At 44.3% G+C, this 19,668-nt stretch overlaps 1 protein-coding gene across 1 annotated transcript in view; it reads left to right on the forward strand.

Annotated features, from left to right (window-relative positions):
• The window catches only part of PATJ (PATJ crumbs cell polarity complex component), a 130,509-nt gene that overhangs the window by 97,221 nt on the left and 13,620 nt on the right, over positions 1 to 19,668 (forward strand). Inside the window, exons 31-37 of the mRNA XM_041483240.1 lie at positions 1,323 to 1,394; positions 1,682 to 1,799; positions 2,393 to 2,526; positions 14,203 to 14,286; positions 16,332 to 16,525; positions 18,279 to 18,426; positions 19,491 to 19,577. Coding sequence (XP_041339174.1) covers positions 1,323 to 1,394; positions 1,682 to 1,799; positions 2,393 to 2,526; positions 14,203 to 14,286; positions 16,332 to 16,525; positions 18,279 to 18,426; positions 19,491 to 19,577 — 837 coding nt within the window. The remainder of the gene's footprint in view (positions 1 to 1,322; positions 1,395 to 1,681; positions 1,800 to 2,392; positions 2,527 to 14,202; positions 14,287 to 16,331; positions 16,526 to 18,278; positions 18,427 to 19,490; positions 19,578 to 19,668) is intronic.

Raw genomic sequence — 19,668 nt, forward strand, 5'->3', positions numbered from 1 at the left:
GGAAGTATGAAGTAATTTTTCATTGCTCATTAAAACAATCTCTCAGAAAATGACAGAGCAGTCTTCCATTCCTCCCCTGACACCTCTGATAATACAATGAGATCACCCCTTTATCTTTTTTTCCTGTTATCCTGTTGGATAATAGTTGCAGTTGTAGAGTTTCAGCAAGCTTGGAGAAAAATTCAAGGGGAAAAAAAAAGATCCTGTGGGGGTTGGGATCTTTTAACATAATGAAACTCCAGCAAACAAGGCCAGTACTTCCAAGCTGAGTTACCTACAATTCTGTTTGCTTTTTATTTAATATAGAAATTGTCATCTTAATTAGAAATTCTTGCTGAGATGCAGAGTAACTTTTGAATGTTTGAAAAAGGTTTGAGGTAATCTTGGGAAGTTGATACTTAGTTTTTCTGCAAGCTAGGCTGTTGATCAGGGGTTTTAATATGGGATAAGAAAAATAACTATTACTGGGATCAAAGTGGCCCAGGTTTAGTGAAGAGCTAACAAGGGAGGGCACTGTACCTGTCTGGAAGCAGTTGTAAAAGTAGGATATTAAAACATATTTTTGTGTATTGCAAAGGTAGAGGAATAAATTAGGCTACGAGTGGAGCCAGTGATTGAAGCACCATTGCTGGAGATCTTTTTAATGGGGCATTAAAAAGCAGTTGCTTTATTTAGGAGAGCCAAAAAAGGAGGGGGAGGAGAGAGCAAATGACTTGGAGCCCCTTCCTGCTGTGGGCACCGAGGGGTCCCTACACACAGCTTGGGAATTGCTGTCCCAGTCATTCCAGAGCAGTCTGTGATAATTCCCTCTCCAAAAATCCCTGCTGTGCCCTGCGTGCCCTCAGAGCTGAGGGGTGTGATGTTAATAACTCCTGATATTTTAATAACTCCTGCTACTCCCTGTGCTCACAGCAGCTTTGCCTCGTTTAAGGTTTGGGCTTCAGCATTGCTTGGTGGTACAAATGGATTTACATGGAGAAATCCTGGAATCCCAGGCTGGTTTGGGTTGGGAGGGACTTTCATTCCATCCAGTGCCACCCCTGCCATGGCAGGGACACCTCCCACTGCCCTAGGCTGCTCCAAGCTGGCCCTGGGCACTGCCAGGAATGGGGCAGCCACATTTTTCTGGGAATTCCAGCCCAGCCAGGAATTCCTTCTCAATATCCCATCCATCCCTGCCCTCTGGAAGCCATTCCCGGCATCCTGTCCCTCCAAAACATCACTGGATTTCCCTGCAATCATCATTCTGAGTTTTGGAGGGTATTTTATTGGAGCTAGTGAGACATTTTCAATACATCTTGTTTTGTTTTTTGACTTTTTAGGATGTGAAATGTAGAGCTGACACACCAGTGGTGGCAGACGAGCAGGAGACAGAGGAGCAGCTCCCAGAAAACGTATGTGTGTTCAGGAAAACGTTTGTGTCTTCATGTTAACCAGCAAGGGAGGGTTCTGAGGGCTTGATTTGGTTAAAGACTGAGTGATTCTTGGGGGGAAGGGATTAACTGGGAAGACATTAAAATAATTTTATTGGTGAAGACATAAAAAATGACTGGCTCCTCTTTGAATGTGTGGGAATTACTTGTTTTCCTCCTGTTGATTTGGAGGATTTAGTGAAGCACAGTGACCTCACCACACCATGGAGACTGATAACTGATCTCTCTTGCTTCTGCTTTGCTTTCAGGTCCTCAGCCAGATGAAGCAGCCCAAATCTTCCACGACAGCCCCTGGGAGCTCCCAGGAGGTGCCCCTGGAGCCAGCCCCTCCTCGCCTTTCTCCAGAGCCAGAAGTCACCAGCCGTGGTAGGAGCCAGTGATTTTGCCACAATGTTGTGTGTTTTTACTACCCTAACCCAAAATGGGTGTTTTCATTTTGTTTTCCAGATAATTTCTGCTGAAGTTTTGTTCCTTTGAGCATCCAATGACCTATTCTCGGTTATTTTATAAGGTGTTTGTATTTTTCTCTCCTGTCATGATTTTTGAGAGCTTGGAGGTGTCTTCACTTGTTTTTCTTGACTTTTACATACCAAGATGATCTTGTTTTTGATTGAAATAGAAGGAAAGGCAGTTTGGGACATGCTGTTCATTCCATGGTGCTGGAATATGGCTTTACCTGGCCTGAAAGGAATACCCCTTTCCACCATGATCTGAATTGCAGAGGTGAAAACTAAATTAGGTGTCCCCCCAGGCTTTTACTGGCAGCATTTATTCCCAGAACTCAAGTCACTCTGGTTTAGAGACTTCAGAAGTGACTCAGGGGTGGCCCTCTAGTTCAATTTTATGAAGGTGAAGAGCAAAAAAAAAGCTAAATTAGCTGTTGTCACACCATTCCTTTGGTGGTTCCCATTTTCTTACTGTCTTGTGTGACTGAATTCTTGCCCTTGTGATGTTCCCAGGTGTCTTCCCACCTCCACTGCCTGTGGATCCAGCCACTTGTCCTATAGTTCCAGGGCAGGAGATGACCATAGAGATCTCCAAGGGTCGCTCAGGCCTCGGGCTCAGCATCGTCGGGGGCAAAGACACTCCCCTGGTGAGTTTCTGTTAAAATAATGTTTGCAGCAGACAGAGACAGAGAAAACATGGAAAATAATAATGCCCTTCATAGGTAATTGCTCTAATAAATTGTGGAAAACAGGGAGGACAAGCCAACCATAACCTCCAATAAAAAATAGGTGATTTTGCCTTGTGTCAGATCTGGTGATGCTCCTGTTTAAGTTGTTTGTGTTTCAGTAGTTTTTCTGCTGTTGTCAGAGGTTGCAAATGTGTTTTCTTTTATTTAACCATTGTGAATCAGAAGTTGGAATGGCTGGACTAGAAATTAATGTTGCAGAGGTAGAGCTGTCTCAGCAAGGATAACACCTCTGTCTTGAGAGCAGAAATGCTCAGTAGCTGTTTAAACAAACTGTGATTTATCTGCCTGCCAGCAAAAGCCCTTGCAGAACAGAGGTAAACCAAAGGTAATCTTTTATTGCTTTCTGTGTCTTTTGGCTTAATCTGCCTCCTTGATATGCTGGTTTTAAAAAAAATTATCTTCAGATGAATTAAAATGTATCAGTTCAAGCATGAGCTCAGCAAATTAGTGATGCTAAACCCCATAAACCCCTCTCTGCCTCTGCTCTTGCTGTCTCCTCTCCACTTCCCATTTGAGAGAAGCTTTGCTGCAGTGTAAGAGAAGCCAGATTGGGTTTTTTTAAATGTCAAATTCAGTTCTTTCAGTCAACGAGTCTCTGTTGCAGAGGTGTCTTTGCTGGGTTCTCCTGAATTCCCTGACACTGAGACTCTTCAGGCAGTGGAACTACTCTGGTACATGCAGTTTTTGCCCAAAATATCACAGTAGTGCATCATTAAGCATCAAAGTGTCAGCAGGTACAGACAGTTGCAATGTAGCAGTTTTCTTCTAGGGTAAAGAAAAGAAAAAAAAAAAAGTAAAAAAATTGAAAGGAAAGAAGAAAGGAAATCAAAAGGAAAAATAAAGTTTTCTTTTGCAGAGTGTGGGCTGGATCTTTTACAGCATTAAAGCTGAAATTGGAAAAAATTCAGGTTTTGGCCCCATTTATCCCAGTCTCCAGTTATGTGGAGCTGGGATGAATTCCTTTGTTTCCCATGGAGATGGAGCTGGGTTAGTTTTCACTCTTTCCAGCCATGCACAGCTTTGCCCCCAGTCCCCTTTTTTTTTGTCAAGCTCCTCAGTGTTGAGTAAATTCAAATACGTTGCTCGGTGTTAGTCATCTCCCTGCTTTTTCATTTAACTGGAATTTGGAAATAATACATGGCAGTCTGTCAGATGCAATATTCTGTGTGTCTTTAATGAGATTTTAATATAAATAAATGAAAATTGTAAATAACTGCTTTACAGAGCAGATGAGAAAAATGCAAAGGGTTTTAGTCTTTAAATTGAGTAAATGGTTTTGGTTAAGTATTATGCTTTCATTAGTTTATTCATTAAAGTGTCCTCCCAGGAGTTGATTTTAAAAGTCTGTGCAGTAACAAACCATGAAGGGAAGGAGGTCCAACTCCCCAATTTTCAGATCCTCAACTTACAGGACTTACCCAAAATGAGTCCCTGTTTCTTCTCATAATTCTGAATCTGCTCATTGAAAGGCAAGAAATGGTGTTTCATAGGAAACAAGGTGCTTTTGGGAAACCACAGCCTAACCTGATCATTTGCCATGTGCACAGAGCCTCTCTGGGATTCTCCATAACTCCCTGCTCCAAAACAGCCCCTTCTCCTCAAGGCAGGAGCTCAGAGCTGTGGCCACAGCTGGTGGGATCCCAGAATCCTGGAAGAGTTTGGGTTGGAAACCTTGAAGATCCTCCACTTGCACCCCCCTGCCACAGGCAGGGAACCTCCCATTTTTCTGTCTTCTGATCTTCTCCAAATTACTTTGATGCCTTTTTTTGGGTTTTTTTTTTTTGTTGCCCTGGAGTCAGAAAACCTTTTGTAAAGAGTTGAAATGAAGTTCACGTGACATAATGAGGAGTAAAAGCAAATACTGCTCAGGGCTGTTGGAAAGTTTCTGTCTTTCTGAGTTTCATGGCTTAGAGAGAAAATAGAACAAAACAGCTCCGTGGGGCTGAGTGATGGACGTGTCTTGCTCTCTGTCGTTTGGTTTTAACTCAGTTACACACGTGGACATCTTCTGTATTTTAAAAAAGGCAAGACCAAAGGAGCTCATCACTCCTGGAGGTCTCGCGTGGCAGAAATGTTGTGTCCAAGATTCACTGGTGCAGTGCAGAGAAATGAGGATGATCTGTAATTGGCTTCAGCAGAAGTGCCCACAAACCCCTGAAGGACATGAACCCCAGCTCCTGGCATCTCAGAAGGAATTTATCAGCTTGGGGGAAGCCAGGAATGCTGCTCAGAGCATGGCAAGCCTGTAAGGGCCTCACCCATGTTGTACTAAAATTTTCTTGATCTGAAAATGCTGAGCTGAGGGTGCTCCACAGCAGCTCACATGGGATGGGAAAGCTCTCTCAGAATATTTTATATCTTCCTTGAGCACAAGATGTACAGGCCCAGCTTTTAGAATAATAAATCTGGCAGCCAGGGACAGGCTGCTTCGAAATGAAATATAGAGTGCAACTTTTAAGTCATAACCTCAGGAATCTCATCAGGAATCACCAAGTAGAGACTTGAAAAATACAGCCGGTGAGCAGGGAGGTTAATTTGTTCAGGAGGTTGAAGAGTGATGTCTTAACCCCTGTGAAATGTTTTTTGGTGAGGAGATGTCCATCCCCTTAAACTGCAAACCCTTTCCAGTGATGTATTATAGACCAGAGCTGGGGCTCTGTGCTTGGGGAGCTGGAAGGATGTGCTTGCAGGAAAGGCATGCCCAAGGAAGGGTTGTCCTTGGGAGTTGTCTTCATGCTGTTGATCTTCAGACTGCTCTGGAGCAGCTCTATTTCATTTCCCTCTAAGTGCTGATTTTTTATAAGGTATTTTTTTTCTTCACTCACTTTCATTTCACCTTCCCATGTACCCCTGAGAGAACACAACACATGGCCTCTGCTTTAAAGCAATTAAAGTGCAGAGTGGAGCTGGCTGAAGAACAGGGCTCTCAGTTTTTGATTTTTTTTTCTTTTTTTTTGTTTTTGGTTGTAGTCCAATCAAACTTGTAAAAGTAACCTCAGAGTGGGAATTTAAAACAGGGACAAAAAAAAAAAAAAAGAAGTGTTTTCAGAAACATCCCTAAAATGAGGTTTGAGGCTCCCCAGGACACCCGTGAGATTTTCATCCTAAATCCTCAGAGAGCAGGGCATCAAGGAATTGTTTTGAATTGTACTCATCCAGATGGGATGAGGGCTTTGTCCAGAGAGGCTGTGGGTGTTGAGCAGAGCTTAGATCAGCCTGGCCTAGTGGAAGGTGTCCCACGGCAGGAGATGGGATGAGATTGGCTCTGAGGTGCCTCCCAACCCAAACCATCCCACCATCCTCTGAAATCCCAGCCCGTTATCACCCCAGAGTGGGTGAACGCTGCCCACTTAACAACTTGCAATGATTTTCTGTAATCCAGGACAGTGAATTTTCAGGGATTTGATTCCTGGCAGCACATGGAAGAGGCACTGCTCTAAGATACAAACATTTTCTCTGCAGGGTGGGGGCACAGCTCTGCTGCCAGCTGAATAATTTAGTGATGGTCGAGTTGATTAGTGGTGGTTATTGACTCTGGCTTTGCTTTCTGGGTGAGTGAGACACTCAGACATGCCAGAGGGCATTCTGCAGTTTCAAGGCTGGTTTGGGGATGTTCCTCCAGGCAAGGTTAGAGAGCCTGGGAGGGAGGAGGGCTCAGAGGCTCAGCTGGGGCTGGAAATCACTTCAAGTAATTGCTGAAGAGGTATAAAAGATTATTGCAGGGTCTGTAACTTAGGGCTCTCTGGAGGTGGAGTAGGGGGTGGTCATTATCTCAGCCTCACACAGAAAGGAAGAAAAATATACTTTATGCTGTGTGGTTTTTGTTGTAAACAACATCAAACCTCTTATGCAGGATTTTTTTATATTGGGTTGTCTGCTTTGGATGTGGTAAATTTTCTTTTTGTACTTTTGCTTTCAGCTGACTTTAATAAAAAGCATTTTTAAGGCAATTAACAAACTTTAAGGTACTCCATCTGTAAAATAAAGTGATCCACAAAGCCAGGGGACTGGAACATGAAAAATACCAGAATATTCCTGAGCTCAGCTAACAGGAGTTGGTGAGAGCTGGGGAGCAAAAATCTTCCCTGATCACCTGGGTTAGCCCAGAGGCTTTTCTGGGAGCTTCGTGAGGGTGGGATGCAGTTTGACAGAAGAATATTTAGACTCATTCTGTCAGTCCAGGTGAGTCATCCCTTGAATAAACCCCATCTGTTGAGGAAGGGCAAGGGAATAATCAGGAAAACTGTGACTTGAAGCTGCAGCTGTTCAAGCCCCGGTGTTTGCCCCTGGAGCTGCGAGGGATAATTACCCTGTGAGGGCTAATTACCCTGTGAGGGCTCCGTGCTGCCAAAACCAGGCTGTTCCTGCTCCAAAGCCGAGCCTAGAGCTCAGCTTTGTGCCCTGCTGCAGTCTGGCAGCAGTGGGGACCTACCTGAGCACGAGGGCTTTGGGACTCCTGTGTCACTGAGAAGGCTCTCCCTCAGCTGAGCTTTCATCCCACCCTCCCCACTTAGTTATGTTTAAATCCAGGCAAAAATATCTTTATCAGGTATAGAACAGACAGCATCTGAGTGATTGCTCAGACGTGCAGTGCAGCCAGGACTGAGAGTGCTCTGGTGAAATGTGCTCACCTTGTAACTACAAATGAGAAGGGGGATATTGGCCTCTGGGGAGGCTCCAGCAATATGTGGGCTGTAAGATGCTGCTGCTGCTGTTAAATCCTCCACACAACGAATGGAACAATGGGATGAGAAAGGGGAATGGCAGCCCTGAGTGTTTAATCGTGGCTCAGGTATCCAGAGGGGGAGCCTGCGGTTGGGAGAGGCAAAAATGCAATCCCTCCTAAACCCCTAAACCCTTGGCCACGTTCATAAACCAGAAGGCAGCTTAATGACAAGGGTGGTAAATGCAGTTAGCTTGAGATTGTGAGGCATGGCTTTGACTCCTGCTTGGATAATGCAGGAGTGGAGTTGGTGGATTCATCATCATTCCAGGAGGACGCTGGCTCGCAGGAGCATGACAAACCCAAGCTGCTTTGTACAGGAGTTGTCACAAAAGGGAATTAGGGCAGTAAGTTTTGCAAATCATGCCTTTGATGGGTCTTTGGCAAGGGTTTAGCTGATGGTAGGGCTCGCTTGCGTAGCAGGGCCTTGCTTGAAGGAGCTGCTGTCTTCCAGGAATGTAAATCAACCATAAAATTGAGGCTAACAATATACAAAAGCAGCAGGACCTGTCAGGATGGGCTTCAGGAGGATCCTGGCTGCTGCTGGCTGGAACCCCTGGCTTTTGGCTTCCTGTGTCACACACCCCCAGCACCTCATGCATTCTTTATAACCTGTGCTATGCTCTGTACACTGCAAACTCTCCTTTTTTTGGTAACTTAATAAAATAATGAGAGTGAGAGAGTTAAGGTTTTAATATGTCATTCTGTGTTTTATTATTCCCTCTAAAATGAGCATGTATACTTTTTGAAAAACTTCGGTTTGCTTTGGCATGTGATTCACAGGAACATAGCTCTTTCTATCATTCTGACTTAAGTCATATATTTTTACACTAAACATCTTATTACCTTAGTTTTATTATTTCAGAATCAAAGGAGAGCTTGCAAATGTGTATGACTGCAGAGCGAAGGAATGTTAATGAATAGTGCCATTGAATTTTCAGGTTTTAGCTTTTCTGATCTTAGAGAATATAACTGTAAGCAAAAATATTATGCAAGCTGAATAAAATTTAAATAAATAAGGACCAGATGTAACTATAGGGGCCTATAAAATATAATACAAATACTATCCACTTCCTTAAAATAAATCTGTATTTTAGTATGAAAAATTATATTCATATTGATATTGTGGATTAATCTTTTTTATGAAAGTTGGCAAGTGAGCACCACCTCTTGCAAGGGCTTGTTCTTAAATGGGAAACAGACCCTTTGTTTTGACCTTGAGCAGGGCAGTCTCTGGGTCTCGTGCAACGTGAAGCATTTCTGCATTAACACAGTAATACCTTTTTACATTCTGCAGCCTGTTTTACTGCAGTAGTGTTTGCCTTAGGATTTGGGGTGCCTGCTAATGGTTTGTGCACGCCAGCAGTGGCAAAACCCTGCGGTGCCAGGAGGAGGCATTTGCATGGGATAAACCCCTCTGAGATGTCAAGTGATTTGCTTGGGCTTGACCTTCACCCTCCCTTGCTGGAAAGTTATCTTGGAGATTCCATTTGGGTCTGCAAATGGAAGATCAGAGATCATAACGTAACTGCTGTCATTTCCTCTGCCTGCAAGTAACCAGCAGCTGAGTTTATTTTAACTACTGAGAGGTTCCTGCGTGGGGTTAATTCTCCAGTGAAACTCACTGTGCAACCAGTTGATTTCTGCTTTTATCTGGGAACCAGCCTGTAAAAAATGAAATTTTACAATTTTACTGCTCTGGACAAAGCATTGAAGAAGTTGAAAAGGAAATAACTGACAGTGTTGTGCTTGCCCTGGGAAAGAGATAAATATAAATCCCTGATCCTGCACTCAGCAAAACCCCTTGCAGTGTTATTACCCTTAATAATGCTAATTTAGTGTAACATTTGTAGCTCTGTAGGAAATCAATTGGAAATGTGTAATGTTAGCTTGGGAAAACACAACTTGTCAACTAAATCGGAAAAACATCTTTTCCAGAGCGTGGTTTTATATGCAGTTTACTTTCTGTCTTCCTCAGGAAAAGTGCAGAAAGCTCCATTCCCTGCACCAAATACGTGGTTATGGTTGGTGGTAGGGTTCATTCCCAGTTGTTCTGTGCTGGTTGTTGCAGTCCTCAGTGGGTTCAGGTGCCTTTGATCCTGCCCAGGTCATGGCTGGAGCTCATGGGCTGAAACAGCTCAACAAAGACAAGCCCAAAGTTCAGCTCAGTTCAAGCAGCAGGACTTGCAGATGTTCAGGGCTGTGCAGGTCTCTCTTTACCACAATCTGGATCTGCTTCCTTGTCAAATCCAGCCAACACCAGGAATATGGAGATTTCTCTGCTCCGCTTCTTTTGAAATCACCCCTTTTGCACCCTGATCCGCTTTTATCACAGGATGCAACTTCATCAAAATACCCTTGGCACTTCATATTTGTGCCTCCTGCATGTCTGGTGTCCTGTTCCTCCCTCACACTGTATTCCCAGCATTCCCAGTGACAGCCTGGGGGCTGTTTTTCAGTGGCTCTTCAGCTGAAAGCTGCTTCTTGTCCTGCTGAAGAGCAGCTGCACAGCAGAAAAGAAATGCTGGAGAGACTGGCTGAGGAGCTGCAAACTTACAGGAAACGTGTGAGCAGCCCAAGCCTAAAGCCAGCAGCTTGTGAGGCTTTCTCACCATGGTTTATCCTCCTGCAGGCTTTTGAGGATCACTTGGTCAGTGATTTTCCTGAATGGGATGCTGACTTCACCACCTTCCTCCCAAAAGGCTCGGTCAGGGCAGTGCTCTGTGGTCCTTGCCTGGGGTCTCTGCCATGCCAGTTCTTGACATTTAAGATGCAGAGATTAAGCTGTCAGTCTGGCTGAATTTAATGCTCAGAGTTAACATGTCTGTTTGTGCCCTTTGCTGAGGGCTGAGTGTGATATTCTTCCCCTCACGGGTCTCTGCATCGTTACAAATCAAGCAGAAAAATATCCACAGCCTGGGGGAGGTGTTGAGGTCCAGCTCCCTGGGAGTTCAGGGTTCTTCCCCTCCTCAGATGAAGGGCAGTGCAGTGCAGACCATGCTGTGCACGTGGTACCAGCTTTATTTTCCAGAGGTGGGTGCTAATTTCTGTCAGGCACCTTGCCCTCACTGTTTATTGTTCACTCTACACCAACTTTGCCCTTGGAGGTGTTGACCAAGAGGCTCCATGAGCTTCTCCTGCTTCTCTGCCTTTACTTCCACAGCCAAACCCTCATTTTTCTCCCTGCTGTGCCTTCCCTTTGCTCCCCAGCTGTGCAGGCACAGTGATGTTCTCAGTCACAGCAGTACCCTGCTGGTCAGGGGTGTGTGAGCCCCCTTCTCTTTGTGGCAGGTCTGGTGACCATTTCTGCTTCTTTCCAGGTTTGGGACACATCATATCCCAACCAGCTGTGCTTTTGCCATGTTTGGGATCCATTCTGGCTTGCAGGGATTTTGGTGGCCGTGCAGGGCTGTGTCAGTGCATTCAGTTCATTTCCTTGGGCTGCAGGCCCTTCAGCACCAACGTTTTTGAGCCCAGGGTGGTAATTGCAGCAGTAGCAGGGAAATTCCCTTCACATCTGTCCTTTTCTCAGTGTTTTCATGGTTGGGCAGTCTCAGTTTACACCTGCCAGCGTGGACTTTGTTTAGCATGGAGAAGCACAGTTTGCACGGCCCAGCTCCGCATCCTTCCGTCCCGGGCAAGAACTGCTCAGCTCTGCATTAATTCCCCATTTCTGTAATGCTCCCAGACTGTTCTCTGTCAAAATATACAAAGATTAAAGCCCCAGTTTGTTGAATGGATTTGTAAACTTTATGAAGTATGTGCTTTCAGCAGCTGGGTATCTTTTTTTAAACAAGTGTGTTCTTGATAGGGGAGTGTTTTTATTTCCCCTCCTGCACGAACAGTTTTTGTGACTCTGCCAAGCTCCACCACGGAGAGCCATAATCTGTATGAAACTGGTGGTGAAAGGAGGTGGGGAGGGCTGGGAAAATCTGTCCAGAGCCACCATGAATTCACAACCTCTAGCTGAACGTTGACACCACTTTCTCTTCATCCCTCTTGATTGATTGATTTTGAACTACGTAGGCTTTGGTATCAAGCACACATTTAATCTGAACAGGAGCTGCAGATGTCCAGAAACCAAAAGCTATCCTTTAAATAAATGTATTGTTTCAGTCATAAAAAATTCTGGTTTTTTTCTGAGGGACTGAGAGGGGTGTTCCAGCTTCAATCCATGCCTGTTGATATACTCATTAGAGTTTGGGGTTTGGTTAGGTGGCTGGAGTACGACATCTCATCACTGCACAAACTCTTTTTAAATATTGATATGATTAAAAATGTTCACTAGCATCAGTAGTTTGGTTTTTAGCGATTTGTCATGGATGATCAAAACTAACAGAGTCTTACCCAGATCCCACTAGATCCAGTGGGAAAAAAATTACTTCTGGGTTAAGTAGTTTGAGCTGATCCCAGGAGTATCAGAGGAAAGAGATATTTGCCATGCTTCATAAGCTAAGGAAAACTAAAACTGACATTTATGCTTATGGACTATTTGGAAATCTTTACAGTGCATCATGGACACGTTGCTCTGTTCTGTTTTTAATCGATTTGATAAGCCTGGTTCAGCTACACTACTTAAAAAAAAAAAAAACCCTGCTTAAGAAAAACAGTGTTTTGGCAGATAAACGAGATGTTTCCTTCTGCAGAGTAGGCACAGAGCGAGCAGGAATGTACCTTTTCATGCCATGTGTATTTTTAGTCTTGGGTCTGGCTTCTCACACATGCAGGAACCACAGTATAGCACTGAAGTGTTGCCTTTTCAAATAGATGATGCAGATTATCCAAACTGATAACACTCAGTGGTTCCTGGGTCTGAGCCTTTGGTATGTGCAGTTTTACATTTAATAAAGCAGTGCTGGGAAAAGCTGCTAACTCCAGGTTGGTGGATGTTTTAAAAGCAACCACAGATGGAAAACAAACTTAGAGAAATGTGATTGAAAGGTCCTTGCTCAGAGGTTAGGAAATGTGAGATTAAATCCGGTCTGAAAAGGTTTAATTTGACCATCCTGTGTACGTGCCCGGTGTGCTATTCCATGGTCACACTGCCTGTTTTCTACCAAACTCCTGCTCATCCACGGCCCTGGTGTGTCCCAGGTGAAAGATGTCCCTTAACAAGCTGGTCAGTATTTTGTGTTCTCTCATTGACCACTTCTCCCAGGCTAAAGTCTCTTGCATTGCTTTGGAGTAACACCATCATTTGTAAAACAAAGGTGAAAAATACCTCAACCCCAAACCAACCAACCACAACCCCACAACAACCCAAACCCCACAACAGGGAGAAGATGGATGTGCCTGTGTTGCTCTATTCTGTTAGTATTTGTTGCTTCAGTTATTGCAAAAAAACCCTGCAGTGCCAGGGGTGTGTATATATATATATATTTTATTTTATTTTTTTAATCAAACCACTCTTTTGATTTTCTTAATTACTTGGTACACAAATCATAGTGTTTCCCCTTCATTTATGCAGATGGAAATCTCTTTTTCCCCCATCTAGAACTCTTGTATCAGCTGTAATCCATTTGTGGTTGCAATCCCCCAGGCTTTTATCAGGGACTGGTGCCCATGGATCAGAGGGGACCTGTGGCAGTGGTGCTGTGCTCCAGCAAGTCCCCATCATTAAATAAGCTGTCATGGGAATGAAAGGGAATCATGCTCAGTGTCATGATCTGAGCCTTACCTGAAGGGCATTGGAGTTTTGTTTTGTGTTTTGTTTCTCTGCTGGGAAAGGATCATGGGGCAGCACGGGCAGGGGGTGAACTGGTGATGAGAGATGTACCCAAGAGTGTTCTCCAAACTTGGAGAACTCCAAGCTTTTCCCACCCAGCAGCAATTCCCTGCCCCTGCTCCATCCCACAGCAGGGTTTCCATGCTCCAACCTCACCAGCCTTTCTTGGGAGCTCTGTGGGAAAGCTCCTCTTTGGCTTGTTCCTGTTGGTGAGGGGCTCCACAACAGCAGGGGGTATTTGAGAATGGCTTATCCAGGACCTACGTGTGGAATTAAATAAAAATCACCACGTGTTTGCCCAGAGCCAGCGCTGGAGGCTCAGCTCTGAGGCTGAGGGTTTGCTGGTGCTGCTGAGGAGAGGAGCAGGTTTGGCACACAAAAAGGAGCATCCCATCCTGCAAGATGAAGCACTGTAAAAAGGATGCTCACCTGTATTTTTTTTAAGAAAAAAGAAAAAAATAAATAAAAGAAACAAACCAGAACAATGCAAAGGGAAAGCACCAGCAAGAGAACAGTATGTTCTTTGTAATGCTTTTTCTTTGGGGACATCTATTGCTGGCAGTAAGATTAAATCACTGAAACCTTCCCTGAAGCTACATCTGCCACTGCCTACATTTTCCAACCTCAGTAATAAACTAACATTTGCCATTGTTCCTTTCTTCTGGATTTCATTTCTTACAGATTTAACCAGTGCTATTTACCACAAGGCATTCAGCTCTTGCTTAAAGCTGAGGTCTATGCCAAGTCCCTAAAAATATTCATAGCTCCAAAGAATCTGGTTTTAAATAATATCATTAAAAGTAGACTATATTAATACTGCAGTTCACACTGAGTTCACGTGCTGCTGATGCCAATGCATAAAAATTATGGAAGAAGCTCTAGACAAGACTACCCTGAAGTGGGGAACAAAATCCTTTGTACCTTTATACCAGCTTTTGATTACAGGAGTCACTTTCTTATCCCAAAATACTGAAAATTTGAAAAATCTGTGTTACAGTCGTGCTTCTCCTGACTTGGAGGGCTGTGTTTTTGGCTGTGGAGCTGGTGGGGAGTGTGGGGTGGGTCATGGTGGCCAGTTTGGGGGTGTTTGGGAAGGAGGGTTCATGCCTCTCCCTTCTTCCCACAGGACGCCATAGTGATCCATGAAGTTTATGAAGAAGGGGCAGCAGCCCGAGATGGCAGACTTTGGGCTGGTGATCAGATTCTAGAGGTAAATTATGTTCTCTGTGTCTGTGTTTGGTTGTGGAGACTTGTTTTCAGTTCAGCAGAGGTCCCTTGGAAGCTGAATAGGATCCATTCTCGAGGCTTCCCTTCTGTCACTAAGAACATCCTGAAAAATTCATATTTCCTTATATATTCATATAAACTGAAGGTACAAATTGAGAATACATTAAATTTAATTGAGCAAGGCAGTTCTTGAATTACATAGTTCAGCTGTCATGTCCAATAGCTTGGTATTATTCATCTCTTTAATCTTTCATTCGGAGGCCTGCGCTTCCAGCACCACTCCCGTATCTCTGCTCTGCCTGAAATCCAAATACTGAGCTGGGATAAGGTGGGGTGAGCAGGAGAAGGTGGCTGTAGCATCCCTGCCAGTATCCCTGTTAGCATCACCCCACAGCATCCCTGTGAGCATCTCTCCCAGCATCCCTGCATCCCTCCCAGCATCCCTGTGAGCATCTCTCCCTGCATCCCTCCCAGCATCCCTGTGAGCATCTCTCCCTGCATCCCTCCCAGCTCCCCCAGGCCACACCTCACGCAGCTGGGGAATGGCTGCTGTGAGTAAATGTGGTGTTTTTCCCCCAGACAAGCAGGGAAAAGGTGGAGGGAAAGGGTTAAGAGAGAAGTGTTGGTCTGCAAATGAAACTTGTGTCAGGCAGGGGTTCAGTGCAGCTGCTTTGCAGCTCTGCTGTCAGCTCAGGACAAATTCCCAGCATGGCCATTAAGGCCTCGGTGTGTAGGGTTAGGAAAATAGCAAGAGGTACTTGGGGAGTTGTCTTTACAGCTCTTGCACTGCAAATATTTTTGTTATAGTTGAGGCCGAATGTTGTTTTGGTTTTATAAATAGCGGGGTATTAACAGAGCACAATAATTAGGGGGTAAGAATGGAGCGGGTTAATTAATTCTTCTCTGGCCAAACAGGAAAGTGCTAATGTTTGCGAGCCATAATATTGTTATTATTTCAGCTTTTAAAAGCTGTATTAATCAAAAAGATGACTGAATTGGTTTCAGATTAGTCTGATAAAGCACACATAGATGCCTGTGTCAAGGAAAATACACACTTATAAACAAATGTGTGCAGAGTTGGTACAAAAGAATATAGAGAATAAAGATTAGCCTTAATTATCTTAATGTAAAATTATATATGATTGTAGTTTTGCATATCTAGAAATTCTGAGAAATATTTTCATAGCCTTAAAACTCATGGAAGTAGATTAACATTTGTGGTTATTCTGTTGCAGTTCATGCTGCTTCCTAAAGAGACTTCAAAAATGTCTAAGTATTGATATGTTTTGGTATGAAGAAATAAAAGATGATTTAGTTGACAGAATATTGGCAAACACCTTAAAGGACACTTGTGGATCAGGCTTGGCAAAATTAGATGAAGTTTCACGTTCCAATAGGGTTTTTTTAAAGGGACATTTAAGCAGAACTTCTTGTTCTGTCTGACATTACTAAAATGCTGAAACCTCCTCGGGTTTTGGTAAGAGAAGTGCAGCTGGCTGCTCCAGCAGCGGTCTGGTGTGCCATCTATTGGGAAAAAAGGAAAATCACCATTGAATACACCCTGCCTGGGATTCTCTGAGGCCATTTATTTGCTGGGATTCTCTGTGACCATTTATTTGCTGGTGTTTCTGATTCCGTGTTTTCATCTTGATGATGTCACGGAGCTGGGGCAGAAGGGATCTGAGTACTGAGATACACAGGGAGCTCAAAGGAGCACGTCCCACTTTGTGTAGCTGGAGAAAGAAGCATTGCTTGAGGTTCCAAAGGTTTGAGATTAAAAATAAGAGAAGAACACCCAAAACTTCCAAGCCCAAATGTTCTGATTGTTGGGATTTACTGCAGGCAGTGGCACAAAGCTCCGAGCTCACACTCCATAGGAAACCCAGGATCTCCCTCTGGGAATGGGAACCCTCAATTAGAGCACCAGGGGGTGTCAAATAGACAAATGTGTGCTGTCACCCAGGGGCAGGGTGTGATGAAAAGATCATTTGTCCGTGCCATTTGGAGAGCAAACACTGATTATTCCAGGTGAACGGGATCGATCTGCGCAGCGCCAGCCACGAGGAAGCCATCACTGCGCTCCGGCAGACGCCCCAGAAGGTGCAGCTGGTGGTCTACAGGAATGAGGCACACTACAAGGATGAGGAAAACTTGGAGATTTTCTCTGTAGATATCCAAAAGAAAACGGGCAGGGGACTGGGGCTCAGCATAGCTGGGAAACGGTAAGAGTGTCTCTGATCTGACAGCACTTCCAATGGGAAATATTTGGGATTTTGGTGTGTGAACAACTGTGGCCAATAAAAGGAATGTGAAATAAAGGGGGAAAACTCCATAAGGAGCTGAATTTTATATGTAAATATCTTCCAGGATGGAATGGGGCCGTGGTTCTGGCTCCTGTGTCAGAACAGAGCTGAGAAGTGGAGGCTGTTGCTGCCCAGGGATGCTCCGGGCACAGAGAGGGAATCCCATGCAGAACTGGGGGCTCACTCTTCTGTGGTGTCAGGGTACCTGTGTCTCAGGGCTTTGGAGGCCCTAACCATGGCTCTTCTGGTTTCTAAATTGGGGGATAAACCTACCCTACCTCTTTGCAGAAGGGTCTGTGAGTTAGATTGAGCTCATGCTCGGTTCAAAGGGACCAAGGCCAGTGGAGGGTGAGGGGCTGACTTAGACCCAGACCCTGAGCAGTTCAGGGGACTGTGCCACGCTGCAGAGAGCAGTCTGCAGAGCACAGCCTGAGGTACAGAGCCACTGAGACTGGAAAAGCTCTCCAAGGTCATCGAGTCCAACCTTTGACTAATGTCATTCACCCAGAGCTCTGAGTGCCACCTCCAGTCCTTCCCTGGACACCTGCAGGGATGGGGACTCCAAACCTCCCTGGGCAGCCCCTGCCAATGTCTGACCACCCTTTGCATTAATTCTTCCTGATGTCCAGCCCAAACCTCCCCTGGGGCCGTTTCCTCTTGTCCTGTCCTGGCTCCACCCTTGTGCCAGGGAGTTGTGGAGAGGAATACAGTGGGAAGTAGCAGCAGCCTAATAAAATGTGACTTTTTCTTGATACATCTCTAAACCACTGCTATTAGATCACTCAAACCAGAGCACTGATAGTTTTAATCTTCCTTTGCTAAAAGAGATTTATGGCATGACACTTGCTCAGTGTTGGAGTTGCCATCCTGCATTGCCAAAAATAATTTACTTTTGCCATTACAAAGCACCGTGTCATTATCCTGACTGCCTATGGTCAGCAGAGTAGCTGCAGCAGTTTTTGGGTGGCAGTGTCTAACCCAGGTGTTGTGAGCAGATTGTGGGGTGGGTAATTAATTTAGATTATGTAAATTATCCTGCAGATGGTAATCACAGTCTCCAGCCCTCTTCCCTTTGCCTCTGTGCTGAACTTATGTGCTACTCCTGAATCCTTCAGAGTGGGGATCCCCTCCTTAGAAGGAGCCCAATTGCTGAAGTTTGTTAAATGATACCCAGGTATAATTCAGGGTGGGAAGTGGTGTGTCCTTCAGGTGAAGGATAAAAAAATGCCAGATCTTGGCATTGCAGCTGGCACCAGCTCACACCAGAAATCACAGAATCATTTAGGGTGGAAAAGCCCACCAAGACCATTGAGTCCAACCTTTAACCTCACCCTGCCAGGTCCACCACTAACCCACATCCCATCAGGAGATAGTTTAACTCCACTATAGACCAAACCTCAGACTTCTATTCATATAAATGGTGTTTTTCATAAATCTTTATGTATTCTACAGTCTGAACTAGCAGTTCAAGGGGAAAGACAGCATTAAATATTAGCAAAACATGCTGTGGTTTTAAAACTCATTGATTTTTTACACAGCTGAATGAGGTATAAAACTGGTTCTTCCTCTGCTCGCAGGTTTCTTTTAATGTCTCTTAAATGCAAGTAATCTAAATTGGTCTCCCAAAGAATATTGGATTGTGTAATTAGCCATATGCTTCTTGCATTGTTAGAAATGGAAGTGGAGTGTTTATCTCTGACATTGTTAAAGGAGGAGCTGCAGACCTAGATGGAAGATTAATTCAAGGAGATCAGATTTTGTCTGTAAATGGGGAGGATATGAGAAATGCCTCACAAGAGACTGTTGCCACTATACTTAAGGTGAGTACAGAATGCATTCTGAGATATTGAATTGCAGTTACTGACACTGTGCAAGGTAATTATCCTGAAGTGCTATTTACCATACACAGGACAGCTCCAGCTGATTACCCAGACAAGAATTTCATTGGAAATAACTGGGAGGTTCATTTAAAGTCACTTCTCTGTGTATTTCTAGGAGTTGGATGATACGAAGCAGGAACACAAAGGCACATTTAGTGTTTAGGCATTTATTTGAAAATGCAACTGTGTATCTCATGTGTTAGAAAAACACTTGGAAACAGAGGCAGCACACACCAGAGCTGAAATAAATCTTTGGCTTTGCTGTACTGATCTGCAGGGATAAAATGACAGCTTAAATCTGTTCCTGCACAGCTTCCCATCCTCCAGGAGTGATTTTACCCTGAAATTCTGGGACAAGTTGCCTTTTTCCATTCCTTTTTCCATGGTCTGGGGGAGAGGGCAGGAGTGGGATGGCCACGAGTGCCATCAGTGGATGCTGAAGACCCATTTCTATGCCAAGCTGCATCTGCTCCCAGGGCTTTCCCCCTGCCATCCCCACCACTGTTTCTGCACATGATTTCTTTCATTCTTCAGGGGAAAGGCTAATTATTTCCTTGCTTTTTCCATTCAGGGTTGGTGCCTTGCCAAAAGTTTACCTATTTAAGAATTGGGAACCGGTGGTGCGAGGGTATTTTGTTAAGTTGGATCCATATGGGATAAATTCACCCTTTTCTGCAGCATTTTGCCTCTGAAGGGTTTTTCAAATGTCTGCTAAAGAGTTTGGGGCTTTTTGTTTCTTTTTCCTGAGTAAATTGGCCATCAGTTTGCAAGAGGGACATTCATACTAAATTCAGCAATCAGGAGGAACCTTCAGGACAAGCCTAAATCCACTTTTTGTATAGTCTAAATACAAGTGTTCATGTTTTGAACATTCCTTGTGGCTTTCTTCACGGACTTGTGGTGCTGAATATAAACATAATTCTCTCCAGGAGAGCATGAAATATTGTATGTCTACTTAAATTGTACATTGTGGGTTGTTTTTGTTTTTGTTTTTTTTCTCCAAGTGTGCCCAAGGCCTGGTGCATCTTGAGCTTGGGAGATTGCGAGCTGGGTCATGGCTGTCATCACGGAAAACATCCCAAAACAGTCAGGTTAGTGACAAATTCCTCTGTTTAAGCTGGAGCTGTGAAGGGCAGAGCACGGGGATGGTGCACAGATGTGCACATGGAGCTCATCCTTCCA

The sequence above is a fragment of the Pyrgilauda ruficollis genome, unplaced genomic scaffold (genome assembly GCF_017590135.1).
Source record: "Pyrgilauda ruficollis isolate IOZ18807 unplaced genomic scaffold, ASM1759013v1 scaffold6, whole genome shotgun sequence".
NCBI classification, from domain to species: Eukaryota; Metazoa; Chordata; class Aves; order Passeriformes; family Passeridae; genus Pyrgilauda; species Pyrgilauda ruficollis.